This window comes from Panthera tigris, chromosome A3, assembly GCF_018350195.1.
Source record: "Panthera tigris isolate Pti1 chromosome A3, P.tigris_Pti1_mat1.1, whole genome shotgun sequence".
Taxonomy (NCBI): Eukaryota; Metazoa; Chordata; class Mammalia; order Carnivora; family Felidae; genus Panthera; species Panthera tigris.
This window is the reverse complement of record NC_056662.1, coordinates 34,950,547-34,965,820: the sequence shown is the minus strand read 5'-3', so window position 1 is coordinate 34,965,820 and position 15,274 is coordinate 34,950,547. Positions and strand designations below refer to the sequence as shown.

The following is a 15,274-nucleotide window of genomic DNA, read 5'->3' as shown; positions in this document are numbered from 1 at the left end:
AGACCAAGGAGTTAAAGCAGGATATAAACACTCCTTGCTAAGCTTCTCCACAGGGCAGTGCTTCTCACACTTGGGTGTGCACCAGAACCGCCTGGAGAGCTAAAATTGGTTACAGATTCAGTAGGGCCAGGGCCTGAGAATCTGCATCTCTGATTAAGTTCCCAGGTACTGCTGGAGCTGTTAGTCTGGGGACCACACTTTGAGAATGACTGGCATATATAATACAATTAAAATTGTACGCTGGGGCTCCTGGGTGGCTTAGTTGATTAAGCATCCGACTTTGGCTCAGGTCATGATTTCATGGTTCCTGCATTTGAGCCCCGCATTGGGCTCTGCACTGACAGCCTAGAGCCTGCTTGCCATTCTCTCTTTCCCTTGTTCTCTGCCCCTCCCTCACTCATGCATTTTTCTCTCTCAAAAATAAATAAACTTTAAAAAACCTGCATGTCAAGAAACAGCATCTTAACAGGGAGTGCTCTGAAAGAAAGCTATTGCTTGGGTCACAGACACTAATTCATTTTAATGGTGCTTTTTGTGTTCTTACTGAGTGAATTCTAATCAATGGCTAGGTCAGTAGAATCCACAGGTCTATAGATTAACCTGTTTGCTGTAGTCAATCAATTTGATAAAAACTTGTGTAAGTTCAAAATCACTGTGGTTTTTGGACTAAGTCCATTTGTATGCTAAACCAACAGGACTGAAACGTCACCCTGCATTAGAATCACCTGGCAGTTTAGTTTAAAACAGATTACTACTGGGTGCTGCCTCCCAGAATTTCAGATTCCATGGGTTGAGAGAATTAAGTGTTTATTTTTGAGAGAGAGAGAGAATGAGAATATCAGAATAATCTGAGCTGTCAGCACAGAGCCTGGCATGGCACTTGAACTCACAAACTGCCAGATCATGACCTGAGCCAAAGAGGTTTAATGGACTGAGCCACCCAGGTACCCCATGGAATTTGCATTTTTAACAGGCTCCCAAGGTGAGACCAGTGGTCAGATCCCTAGGAGAAACTGTGTGTTTGGGAGGAAAAACAACAACAACAACAACAACAACAACAACAAAGCTGAGGGGAGACAGGTTCTTCAGGGCCTTTGCCATGAACCTTTGTAGTAAGCCTTCCACTCAACATTATTCAAGTTCAGCAAAGCGGTTTTGGTATTCAACCCAATTTACTAAACTAAGATTTTATTACCTGCAATAAATTATCTGACTTTACCTTTTTTGTAAACAAAAGAGAACACATAACAGTTTTGTAACTTAATTTCTTTAGTACTTACTGATGGGCTTATTTGAGGACTTACTTACAAAGCCTAATTTATAGAGTTTGCCAAATATTTACAACCTGCGTGAAGTATAATGAGCAGTCTGGAAATTGTCTAAATTCAGTGTAAATCTTTGCATTTTGAACCTCATAAAAACAGCTTATTTTTGTAATCAAAGGAAAATTCAACTTAGTATAAAATAACACACTTATTTTTGGGGATTTTAAATGAGGGCTGCATTTCCATCTTATGTACAGTGACTCTGTGATTTCAGTTTGCTGTGCCGCACCAGCTGTAACATAATGAAAGACATCTGAACTCCCTTCAACAAGCCAGAGACAAAATCCTTCCAAGCTGGTTGCATTCTTTTTTTTTTTTTAATTTATTTTAGAGAGAGAGAGTGAGTGTGAGCTGGAGAGAGGCTGAAGGAGACAGAGAACCTTAAGCAGGCTACCTGCTGAACAGGGAGCCTGACATAGGGCTTGATCCCATGACTGAGATCATGACCTGAGCTGCAATCAAAAGTCAGAAGCTTAACTGAGTGAGCCACCCAGGTGGCATCACCACCCCCCTGCACCACCCCCCCTGCCCCGGAATTGCGTTCCTAACTAAGGAATGCGGTTGTCATAGTCAGTATTATTTGCAGAGATGAGAATTATCTGCAGAGGTAGGGGGAGGAGAGGGAGAGGGGGCAGGGGAGTGTGGGAGGGGCGGGTTTTATTGTAGTTTAGAAAAAAAAAAACTGGAAACCACCATCATGTGGCTGCTTTTACTCATGGGCATTCATAGCTACATATCATACTCACGTATTACCCAAAGGCACAGGTGTTTGAGGAAGAAGTGCTAGCAATCTGTTAGCCATTCCTTTAAATAGAGGGTTTTTAAGGAAAGGAAATAAAAGCTAAATTTTCTAACTGGAATGACGGGAAGGATTTAGGCAAGCAGAAAAATAATGATCTAAATTGGAGAGAGGAAAGACACCAGGTTAAAACCTCCAGTCTTGTCATGGATTCTCAGCAACAGTCCCATGACATCTTGCAAAGTGACTCTAAAAATAACACCATGGAATCCCAGATCTTTCCATCACATTTTCTCAGGCTTCTTGTGTAAAGAGCATTTGCCTAATTTTTCTTGGAGCTACACTGTACAAAACTGGAGGTGTATAGCAATGAGGGTTAGACATTTATCACCTGGGTTAGAATTTATTGATTCCATCAATATAAGGACCTCAGTAAAATGGGCATTTATCGAGCACCTACTGAATGTTGGGCACTGACCATTCTAAATGTTGGGGATGCAGCAGTGAACAGGACGTTGCCCGGATGTCAGGAGAGGAAGTGAATAAACGAATAAATGATATGTAAATAGTGATCAATGCTACGAAAACAACCCAGCTGGATAAAGGAGGGAGAGCCGCAGTATGGCAAGAATGGGAGCTAAGGCGATATTCCAGAAGAGACGTGAGAAAACGTGAGCAAGAAAGCAGTGCATTAACTGGCGGAAGAGTGTGTTCCAGGCAAAAGGAATAGCAAATGTAAAGTCCCTGGAGCTGGAGGGAGATACTGAAGTAGAGAGAGGGAGACATGGGCAGAAAGCGAGAGTGAGGGTGGCTTCCTGTAGGGCTTTGTAAGTCTTAAGGTGATGTGATCTGCATTCCGTTTTAAAAGCATCCCTCCAGCTGCTATTTTGAGAACAGACTGAAGGAGCAAGTCCAAGGCAGAGAAACCAGGAGAGACAGGACACTGGCCTGGCGCACGCTGTAGTGATGGGGTGATGGGAAGCAGCTAGATTCTTGATACAAGGCTGTTTGTAATGGGCTGATGCAGGAGACAAAGGCGGCACTGATGGTCTCGGCTGCTTGCAAGGACTGTGGGTGAAGGGTCTAGATTTGGACGTAAGTTTACAATACCGTTAGTTATTCTGTAGAGGAGAAAGGATGTAGCATTGAGCTCGAATCTTCCAAAGAGGTACAGTCGCATGGCAAACTCTTGGCTCTTTAAGCAGAGAAGGCGGCTGAAGAAAATACAAGCCAAGCTACAAAGATGTCTTTTATACCCATACCTCCTTCTACTGTAGGAAAGCATAACCATATTTTCCCAGTCACATGTACAGGAAAATATTCTGTATTTGAAACCTCAACTCTGAGAAACTCAGATACCATGCAATAGTATGGACTCTTAAGTGGCGCCTGGGTGGCTCAGTCAGTTAAACTTCCAATTCTTGATCTTGGCTCAGGTCATGGTCTCACGGTTCGTGAGTTCAAGCCCTGCATTGGGCCATGCACGGTCACTGGGGAGCCTGCTTGGGATTCTCTCTCTGTCCTTCCCCTGTTCGCTTGCTCGCTCTCTCTCTCTCAAAATAAATAAACAAATAAAATAAAATACCCACTTGAAATAAAAAGATAAGAAAGAGCAGAGAACTTCTTGGGGAAGAAAGTAAAATGGCTCAAAGTCAGGAAAAGTTCCTCCTCCACATGAAAGCTGGTCCTCAATGGACAGTACATGAGACTGAAAAGTTGGCCCATTTGCCTGGATGAAAGGTTTGGTAAACTGTTTTTTCAGAATGGTCAGGTCATTAGTGTCCTGAGAGCCCAGGAATTAAGAACAGAGTCAAGAATCTCATAGGATAAAGACTCCTAAGCAAGTTCTATACTAGAAAGTCTCTTGACTGATCTCTCACTAGTCAGACCAGCACTCATCAGATGCTCATAAAACAAGCAAAACACTGACCACCCAGGGAATGCTAACCTCTCACAATTAGTAAGCAAATGTCCAATATGTTGGATCCTTTGTTCTAACCTTGCATGCTTACTATGAGTTACTTATGTTTGTTTCCAAACCTGTTCATATCCATTGTAATTAAAAAACTATATGAACCAGGGGTGCCTGGATGGCTCAGTTGGTTAGTCATCTGAATTTGGCTCAGATCATGATCTCATGGTTCGTGAGTTTGAACCCGCCATCAGGCTCTCTGCCGTCAGTGCAGATCCGACTTCAGATCCTCTGTCCTCCAATCTCTCTGCCCCTCCCCCTGCTTGCACTCTCTCAAAAATAAAAACATAAAAAACCCCATATGAACCAATGAAATACGCTCGTGGAAAGAAAGAGAGTTGTTCCTTCTCTAAGTTGGATATTTTGGAAAGATGTCTTTAAAGGCGAGTTGCTCAACATGTTTTTTTCTCAAACTGTGTGGACAACAATAGGATTAGAGAAAGGAGTCATAAAGTTGTAGGGTTCTGCACTCCCATTGCTTCATGAATGTCTTTAAAAGCCTCACTTCAACTTCAAAGAAACCAAACTGGATATTTGAGGCAACGAATGCCTCATGGGTGAGATACAGGCAAAAACGACATGGACCCCAATCCACAGACCCATACTGAATGAAGATACTTCATACCTGATATTAAGAGTTTGGCCAACAACCGAATCACATTATATGCTTCCAGTTAAAAGAAAGTGTCTAAGATATGTATGTGTTATTTTATGCTGACTTGTTTTAAACGGACTTTTGTGAAAAACTGACCAGGAACACAGGGCAAGAATAGAAGGCAGTTAGCGTATCATGTGGCACCATGATTCCAGGCTCATAGCCTGTAATCATGCTTCAGTGGTATCACAAAGTCACAAGTGCCATTTCAGACACATGGGACATCTCCACATTTCTCACTTAACCAGATCAAATTTGTGAGTTCTGCCATCACTGTGACCCGAGGTCATTACATTTGTTGTATTCTGTATCAATCCTCTCACCTTGATGGCTTGTGTGTTCTGTTAGGGATTGTAACACATACATAGGAATAGGAATAAGATGGTGGGGACAGGGAAGATAGTGTCAGTGCTGGAGGTAGCATAATGATATGAACCATGCAGTTATTTTAAGTTTTGATATCAGGAAGTAGGCAAGATTACCCACATAAATGTATACTCAATAACAAGCTTTTTCACTCTCTTCTCCTCCACATGTCAAAGCTTCAGTGGAAATGATATCAAGAAAAGAACCCCAAATCTTAACTTTTAGTACATACCCTCTATCTCAAAGATAGACATATATACTACCTACTCATGAGTATGGGTCTCCGAACATGGTTCTGAAGCAAAATGGACTAAGATTGATAGCAATCAAACCATGGAAAGCAAAAATGTTATGGGATTTACTGATTTAAGCCATCTTCCCAGGACTGTACTTGCCCAGGGCATCAGGTGGGGTGGCACGGCCAGAGCATCACATGGGAAGTGAGAAGGCCTGGGCTTTAAACCAGACTCTGGCCTAGCCCGCTGTGTAGTCTTAGGTGAGTTCTGCTAACTCCTTGGCCTCACTCTCCTCATCTGAAAAATGAAGTGTTAGGAAGTGCTTTCTAAACTCCATTTCCTGTCCTAATAATATTCTGTGACCCTGTGATCCTAATAGCTAACACTCATCAAAGGCTTTCAATGAGGGACACTGAACTAAGCCCTTTCCAAGTAGTAACTCATGCAATCCTCATGACAATCCTAATGGCAGATACTTTGGTATTATTCCCATTTTACAGATGAAGATAATGAGGCACAGAGAGGTAAACTGTGTGCCTAAATCACACAGCTGCTAAGGGGGAAAGCCAGGATTTGAGCCCAGGCAACCTGATGCCAAAGCCCAAGCTTATACTGAGCCACCCTGCTTCTTGTAATGTGACGGGTTGATGAAAGCCAAGAAACACAGGTCTACAGAGCTGTCTTTTTGCAAAATGTTGGGCAGCTCAATACCTGCATCTGATTAACGAGACTTTTTCTTTGTGGGTGGTCAACATGGACTTCTGGGATTGAATGTTGCTATGGCAAATAGCCACTAAAAAAGACCTTTGTAGAAAATATGCAGACGTAAATGCCAAAAAGCGGGAACAATGTATGTTGACATCAGCAGAGTTCAAGAAACCATTCAAACTGGTGTTGATCTAAGCAAGATAATAAAAGAACTTGAAGGCTTTGCAATATCTATTCTCCCAAAGTGAAGCAACCTGGAACAACAGCACAAAACCCACAAAACCACCACAAGACAGAAACAAAGGCTTCCCTGTAACATGGAGCAACCATTCCTGGCTCCAAAGCCTAAGCCTGGGAGCTCCTCAGACTTCACCACACATCTGAGTCATCTGGGGCGGGGGGGGGGGGGGGGGGGGGGGGGGGGGGGGGGGGGGGGGGGGGGGGGGGGGGGGGGGGGGGGGGGGGGGGGGGGGGGGGGGGGGGGGGCGGGGGGTGGTGCATCTTGTTAAAAAAGCAAAGATTCTGGATCAGGTCTGGGTGGATTGGCGACTCTAAAGTGTAAGGACCTTCTAGGTGAGGCTGTGTTGCTGGAATGTGGACCATACTTTGTGAGTGGGAGTAGAGAGCCTATAGGCTCTCAGAGTCTGTAGAACTCACTTCTGCCACCAGTTAGCTCTGGGTGCAGGGTTAAGTCTTAGAAGTCTTGTTTTGTCAGATGATGTTATCTGTACATTCCCCCCCCCCCCCCCCCCCCCCCCCCCCCCCCCCCCCCCGCCCCAGCTCTAAATGATGACTTTCTTATTCAATCCTACATTATACAATTAAGTGGGAAAATGAAACGCCTCCCTTAGCCCCCAAACTCAGGTCTCTGCAATGGGAGAATCAAGGCTAAGGCCTCTTCACACCTACTACAGAAAGATAATGAGAGCTCTCTCTGTTCAGAGGTAAAACCACCCTGAAAACAAATGACTTGCAGCAAACTGATTTATGTTTGAGGCTTTCTACTTGGGACAAAATCTCTTTCAGACTTGCTTGTCAGGGCAATGGTATGCTAGGTATGGTATTAAAAGATGGATCATGATCCATTACTTCAATAACTTATAGGGGCAGGGATTGGAGCTTGAATATCTTTACCGTCTAGACCTGAACTCTCTACTATGATAGCTATCAGCCATATGCAGCTATTGAACACTTCAGATGTAGCTGGTTTGAATTGAAAACACACATCACATTTTGAAGACCTGATATAGAAAAATGTAAAATATGTCATTAATAAGTTTTATTTTGATTTCACATTAAAACGACGGTATTTTGGGTATACTGTGCTGAATAAACTATTTTATTGAAATTAATTTCACCTGTTCCTTCCTACTCTTTAAATGTGGCTGCTAGGAAATGTAAATGATATCTGTGGCTTGATTTACATTTCTACCGGGCAGTGCTGATCTAGTCCCCTGCTATTCATGTGGTTCTCCGACCAGCATCATCGGTATCAGCTGGGAACCTGTTAGGGAGAATTTTATCCCCATTTCAGACTTACCGAATCAGAATGTGCATTTTAACAAATTCCCAGGTGACTCCTGTGCACATTCTAGTGTGAGAGAGGTCCTGGGCTAGTTTTCCCTACAACATATCCACAGAGGTATTTGGATTCTTGGTATATGGAAGTGATACTCTAAAAGCCTGGTGCTTGCTGAATTTTCTACACCAATGTTCAGCTAGGCAATGGAAATAGATTTTTTTTAATCTTAAATTACTATACAACTTTTAATATATAAATCAAAATGACATTATACATAAAGATTATGCACACCATCCATATACATCTGGGGGGGAAAGGGAGAGAGGTGCTTTCACTGAGGCTACCTTAGTTACTTCCGGATTTTCAGCCACCATGTATGTGAAACTGATGTTCACCAGATCTGTGCCACTGCAGACACAAACTATTCGCCCTTCCAGATCATTCTCTGACTTTCCAACAGCTTCAAGAGCAGCCAGGATTTTGGGATCCTGTATAGACATATATATACACACAGGAAAAAATTGTTAGATCAAAGACTGGAGGAAACATTGCTCATCTGATGTAAAAATACACAGGACAAATGTTTTCTTTTTACCTAGAATGCCCAGATATCTAGCATTATTCTAAAGCTTGTAGAGGTAAAACTTATAACACTACACATTACTTGAACTCATTTGGTAAGAAAGGTATTATAATACTATTGATTTAGAAAACTAGGTGTGAGGGTCTGTCTTTAGGTTCTTGGTTGTAATTATTACAGGGCCTGGTATATGAAAATGGGATGGAAAGGTTGTGACTGGGACCTGCTTATGTCCACAAAGATCAAAGGGGTCTCTCAGCAGAGGACAGTGACTGAGGTCTCATGCAAATAAACATGGGCTTTGCCACGGCCAGCAATCAAGGGTCATTAAAAAATAAGATTAAATCTGTCAAGTAACCTGGACACAGAAAGTATGCTCATCTCTAGAAGCCATGGCATCTTCATTTGGAATGATGACAGTGTAATTTTACCCTAAATACCAAATAAAATAGCGTTTTGTCCTCCAGGAGAACTCAGAAGGAAATGCCAACATAGTTACACAGAAATTTTAACTAACATAAAAAGAGGACAGCTTTAAAAAAGACAAAGAGGAACAAAATGAGGAACATAATTTTGTTTTCAACATCTAAAAACCTGCAGGGCTATTATGAAAATGGGAATAAATACTGTGCTTTAATATTCTAGAAAAAAGCCAGCTTTTAAATTCCTAGCACCACTATGCAAACAGCTTCTTATTCAAACAAATCAATCACTGTGAAGAAGACTGATTTATATGCTCTGTCATCTTTTTCTCTCAGAGGCAAACTGAGCCTCCAAGGTGAGCCAATGTCTGCGTGCACAGGTGCACAAATATGAAACTACCCAAGCTATTTAAATTTCCACATCAACCACAGACCAGAAGTGACTCACTGTTTGCTGAAAAGAAAAAAAAATGGCAGCGGAGGGAGGGGGCCCTTGACAAATTAATTTCTGAGTTAAGGAAACGGTTTCTTTGATGCTGATACCATGAAAGCATCCTCTCTCTGAAAGGTGAACAACGTTTCTAATGTAACTAAATGTAATGCAATCCAAACCACCCAAAAGGTACAGATGAAAAGATTTCTTTAAAAAAATTTTTTTAAATGTTTATTTATTTTTGAGAGAGAAAGACACAGAGCATGAGTGAGAGAGGGACAGACAGACAGAGAGACACAGAATCTGAAATAGGCTCCAGGCTCTGAGCTGTCAGCACAGAGTCCAATGTGGGGATGGAACTCACAAACCGGGAGATTATGACCTGAGCTGAAGTCGGATGCTTAACCCATTGAGCTACCTAGGCACTCCATAGATGAAAAGATTTCTGAACTGTGTGTTTTCTTAACTCCCAGCTGACGAGTTTGGGCAATAACAGGTTAAAATAGCATTCTAGAAACCTTTTCCAACCTAAGGAAATCTGTGTTTAGAAGAACAGCAAACACCAATCACAGGTACCTTTGGGGTGGCTCCCAATCGAATACTGTTGATGAGGGAGCATTCTAGAACTTGTCCTTCCTGAAAAGAGAGAATATAATACAGCAGTGAGGCAAAATCCTGCCAGACTTGTGGCACAGATGAGGTACATGATGATGAAGGCAACACCAATGACAGTAAGGTAGAGGGGGAGTGAAAAATAAAGGATAGTAACTGCAATACCCAATGATCATAAATAGTCAAGACCATTCAATTTCAATATATTCCATTCAAATATACATATATATGTATATGTTCATATATATGAATGTAAGTCTGCATAATTATTTATTATTACTTTTATAATAAAAGTGCTGTTACCTTTATGCATATAATACTATATTACTGGTGTGTGTGTGTGTATATATATATATATCATTAAATATATGTGTGTACATGAAATATTAAGTGGGAATAATGCTTTTATAGAATTCCAATTATACTGTGTTAAATCCAGTTCAAAGATTCATTAAATGTGTGCACTGTGCTGTGTATTGAGTGAAGTCCTGGGGTATAACAAGATGACCATCCTCTTAATGTGCTTTTGAGACTCAGCTTGAATATCTCTTCTAGGAAACCTTCCTAATTCCCAAGATTAAATCAGATCTGCCTGTTTTTAACTCTTGTAACAACCTGACCTTCTCTTTCACAGCACTCAATGACTTCTACTTTTTTTTGTAATGCCTGCTTTTTCTCCTAGACTGGAATCTATGAGGTCTAAGATATTGTCCTTGATCAGCACTGTATCCCCAATGCCCAGCACATGGAAGTACGTTTTTAAAATCTTGAAGTAATGAATAAGCATAGGGTCCATGCTCTCAAGAGGCATTCTGCCTGCTTGCTGAGAAATAAAGTAGTTTAAACCGGAGAGCAGGAAAGAACAACTTGCTGTTCTTGTGCCATACCTTGCCTTCACTTCTCCAGGTCAGAAAGAAGCCAAATTCATCCACTTTGAAGAGGCAGTTGGGTTCAAACACAAAGGATTCCTGTTAAAAAGAAATTTGTTGATCTGTATGACTCATACCACTTTGAATATAATAAAAATGCAAGTACCTTTTAGCCTCTAAATGAGGGAAAATGAGAAATCACGCTTTTGCATCCTAAACCTTAATGACCACATTTCTTATCATGGAGTATTTTCATCTTGAAAACTCTTTGCATTCACTTTTATGTTGAAAGACTGATCACAGAGAATAAAGTTTCTCTAGGACATTGCAAGAAGAACTCAGAGAAGGAAGAAGGACTCCCAGATTCTAGCCAACTGGTCTCCCTCCACAAAGAGGTACCATTGCCTGTATTTAATGTAATGTAAAAAACCAGGAGATAATTTTTTTAGTCTATGTTTTTTTTTCTTTTTTGTCTACACAACTCAGCATTCAGATGCTTACTCAGAAAACTGCTGAAATTTTTGCTTTTACGTCCAACCTCATTTGGTGTCCAGTAAACCAGAGCTTGAGCAGGGTTTTGAGCTACGCAAAGTGTAGTCCTTGGACCAAGAGCATCAACTGTAGAGTCTAGGTTGAACTGTAGAGTCTAGGGCTCCAGCCCACATGGATTGAATCAGAGTCTCCAGGGGTAGAGCTCAGAAATCTGTGTTCCAACAACACCTCCAGGTGATTCTAATGCACGCTAAAGTTTGAGAAGCACTGTTATGGCCTTTGACACCAGAAACTATGTTTGAAACCTACAGAATCAAAATCTGAATCAAGAAGAAACGTTAGCCACATGCAGGGGCCCAAGGGCAGCTATAATACACTTGGCAAAGGATCCCTGGTCTTTAGCAAGAAAGCGCCATTGTGCTTATGAGCGGCAGGAAAATTTTATAACAATGAAAGTAAAAGAATATTCAGGAAATGAACCCAGATACCTTCTGCCCTCTGATTGCATTGCACCAAGCCTTGGCACCCATGTGTCAACAAATCCACATGTCCTTCTCATGATCTAAAGAACTTGTCCTCTTAGATAATCACAGAGCAAACAATAGGGAACCTGTCTGCCAAACATGGATCAGGGCAGTGACTTAAAACAAATAAAGAGCAATTACAGGATTAAGACTTTAAGGGTAGTTCAGATTTCACCAATCAAAACAGAGCTCTCTAAATTTTAGGGAAGCAGAGACATTCATCAAGGTAAATCCAATGTCAAGATACTGGGCCACCATAAAGTGTCAGAATTTGGAGTCCCAGGGGCCTTGTACAAAGTCAGACTTCAAATTTGTTTGGGTGGTCTTCTGACAGGAGAAGAATATCATACCCATTTCAATTCCATGCCAGATACATGTTAAGCACTGCACACATAGCAATGAAAAATACAAAGAATGAGGGCATGGGATGACCTTTGCTTTTGGACTCAAAACCCAGTTCTGCCATTTATTTTTTATCGTCTCCTAGAAAAGCCCTAAGTCTCAGAATCCTTATCTAATAAATGGAGGTATTTACACATACCTTTCAGGCTTGTAGGAATTAAAGGAGTTGATAAACGTAAAGTACTTGACACACAATTACAATTCAGCAAACTGTAGCTACTATCCATAACGTATGGTTCAAATTTACATTTGTGGCAGCAAATTACTAACAACATGATATTGCCAATACATGACCCACAATGATAGCATTTTGAATGGTGCGACCTTTTTGAAAAGGCTTGACCCAGAAGATTACACTTTATATAGGTCTTAGAGCATGGGTAGAAGTTATCCATGAGGAGCAGAGAGCAGCATTTGCAAGGACATGTAGGCTTGATCCGACAGTGGGAACTTCTGAGGAGTTGGTGTGGTTAGACTACCTCACAAGAGTAGCAGTGGATGAGACTGGACACATAATAAGGCTAGATCAGAAGGGTACTGTATGCCACACAAAAGGTATTAAACTTGACCTACAAAGTGGTAGGGAGTCTGGTGTCATTACTGATTGAGAAACAAGAATCAGCAACTAATTAAAATAGGAGAATTCACACATTTTCAAATACTCCCCAAGCAGTATCTTTATGGTAGTACAGAATTCTGGTGCACAACATTCAAAAGTATGTCCTAAAATGGTATTTACAGAGTAGACCCACAATGAACCAGCCACCATAGTTATTATTTATGTGCACTCTATCCTACTCTAAATAAGGATCTGTAGTGATCCATGAAACACACATGATAAGAATAGTTTTTCAACTTATTTTGAGGTGGAACTTTCAATTCCTTGGCCTCTGTAACTGTAATGTTTTTTTTCTTTCTTCGTCAGTTACGAAGTACCCCCAGAGCTTATCATTACCGCCTTGAAATTTCAATTCCTAACATCCCACTCTTGGGCCATTTCACCTGATCCTTCTAGCCCTTAGCACAACAGAACACATTCTCCTATATTCGTTTGACTTCTTCACCTCTTCCTGTTCAGTATCTACTGATTTATTGAACCAGAGTATTCTTGACTTTCCTCTCTCACTTCCATTAACGAGTCTCCTTCATATTTCATGTATATCCACTTTACTCCATCTTACCACCACTTCGGTCCAAACCATCATTATTGCACCCAAGGTCTGATCTTACCGCTTCTCTTCTTTCTTCCCACAACAGCCGGATCGACTCTTTAAACTTTTCATCAGTGCGTTAAACCCATTCAATGGGTTCCTGAATTATTTAGGATAAAATCGTACTCCTTACCAGGGTCTCAAAGTTCCTAGACAATCTGGGTCCTTCAGACTGTTTATCATGCCACTTTCTGTTGTTTTCCTTCTGCTTCACTCAATCCATGGGAACTCTTTTCCTTGGACTCCTCCCTAGCTCTTTCTAGCCTCAGGGCATTTGCACTTGCAGCTTCCACTACCTAGGAAGTCCCTTCCTACTGCCCTAGGCATAAGTAGAGCCTCTTTATCCTGCAGACCTGGCCTCACCTGTCTTCAGAGGGGATTTTCTTAACACCTCCTTAAAAAGGCTCTCATTTTATTCTCTATTACAGTATCCTGATTATATCCTCGATTGCACCAATCACAATCTGCAATTATTTTTATTTCTTTGTTTATTGACTTATCGTGTGGCTTTCACACCAGAGTGTAACTTCCACATGGCAGGGTCCTTGAGACATTCTGGTTCACATTTGCGTTCTGAGTGCCTAGCACATCAAAGGCACCCTGAAACTAAAGTCCTGCGCTCGAAAATAAATGAACACACGATATCCTGTTTCAAATAAAACATTTTTCAGTAGGCCAACAGACAAAACAGATAAACAAGAAATTACTCAGGTTGAGGGGGTTGTACCAAGCCCAGAATCCATCAGGGTCAGTCCTTGGAAGGCTGCCATAGACAGATGTACAAATACAAGGGCACTGCAATGAGGCTGTCTGCCTGGCAGACAGGCTCCTTTTTATAATTCATACAAGCTCATCTCAGAGTTTGGGTGTGGCTTTGAGGTACCTCCCAAGAATACCCACTGGACCAGGAGCAGTGTTTGAATGCCACTACAAGGAAATCATTTCCAAACCAGGATAAGAATCTGGACAAAGAAAAGAAAAATAAGGTAGAAAAGTAGAGTAAGGTCAAAACAAAAGATAGCTCCAAAAAGGCTTACCATAAGATCCCAAACAGTTAAAACAGGATACTAATTTGGGTCTGGGCTCCCTAGCAACCAAAGCAAAAAGGGAGAAAACACCATTGACTAGGAACCCATACAGTTCACAGATAAAAACACATTGGTTGTTAGGAGAAGCAGTTGCCAGAAGAGAAATTCTCTGTGGGAGCTCCAAGGAGCCCTGACCCATGCTAAAGACAAGGTTCCCAACGAAGTTCACAATAATGTTGTCTGCTCTGTCCACAAGATTCTTGGACTAAACGTGTTCAAACTCCCCATAAAAATCAGAACAAATCTGAGTATGCAGCAATCATGGAAGGAAACCTAATCTATTTAGGTTTTTCTCCACTCCCAGGAACACGCAGAAGAACCCGGCCCTCAGGGTGAGTTTAAGTACACAATCTCCATTCTTTTTTTCCCCTACCAGCTGTGTTAAATTTCACACAGAGTCACAAGGAGAGTTACTGACCACAACTAGGGTTGTGGCCCTGTGACCTAGCTGAGGCAGTAATATTCTCAGTCTCCTTGTCAGGAAAACCGCCCTCCAGACTTGGGCATGGCAGGGGGGTGGGTCATCAAAGGAAGCTGGTCTCCTCCTTTGCAAACCCGTTTGGCAGTTAACAAATGGCGAAGGGATTCTCTAGTAAGGAGACAAACCAGAACAGAACTTCCTCCAGGGAGCTCAGAATTTCAGTTCTCACAGGACTCCTAAAATTCGACACAGCCACACTTTAGAGCTCAAGGACTAGTTAACTCCTCCAGCCCAACCTCGTTCTTTCCTTAGGCCCCTGGGAGAGACAGGGTGAAAGGCACAGGAATTCCTTTTGTGGAACTGTGAACAGGCAGGGGACCAGGGTGAGGCATTTTATTTGAGAGGCGCGAAGAATCACTCTGGCTGGAATCACTACAGGCAAAAACCTTTTTCTGCCTCAAGGAACCCTGCTCGGTGCTCTGATGGGCTTCCTGAGGCACTTCTGCCATTTCATCAAGGCTAGAGTATATATATATATTTTAAAGTTTATTTATTTTTGACAGAGAGAGAGGCAGAGAATGAGCATGGGAGAGGCAGAGAGAGATGGAGACACAGACTTGGAAGCAGGCTCCAGGCTCTGAATTGTCAGCACAGAGCCTGACGCGGGGCTCGAACTCACAAACTGCGAGATCATGAC

At 41.8% G+C, this 15,274-nt stretch overlaps 1 protein-coding gene across 7 annotated transcripts in view; it reads right to left on the bottom strand.

Annotated features, from left to right (window-relative positions):
- PLCB4 (phospholipase C beta 4) overlaps positions 1-15,274 on the bottom strand; it is a 390,400-nt gene that overhangs the window by 131,840 nt on the left and 243,286 nt on the right. For all 7 annotated transcript variants that reach the window (XM_042980905.1, XM_042980906.1, XM_042980909.1 and 4 more), the window contains 3 exons: positions 10,458-10,538; positions 9,535-9,594; positions 7,868-8,011 (listed from right to left, as the gene is read on the bottom strand). In XM_042980905.1, the coding sequence (XP_042836839.1) occupies positions 7,868-8,011; positions 9,535-9,594; positions 10,458-10,538 (285 nt within the window). The remainder of the gene's footprint in view (positions 1-7,867; positions 8,012-9,534; positions 9,595-10,457; positions 10,539-15,274) is intronic.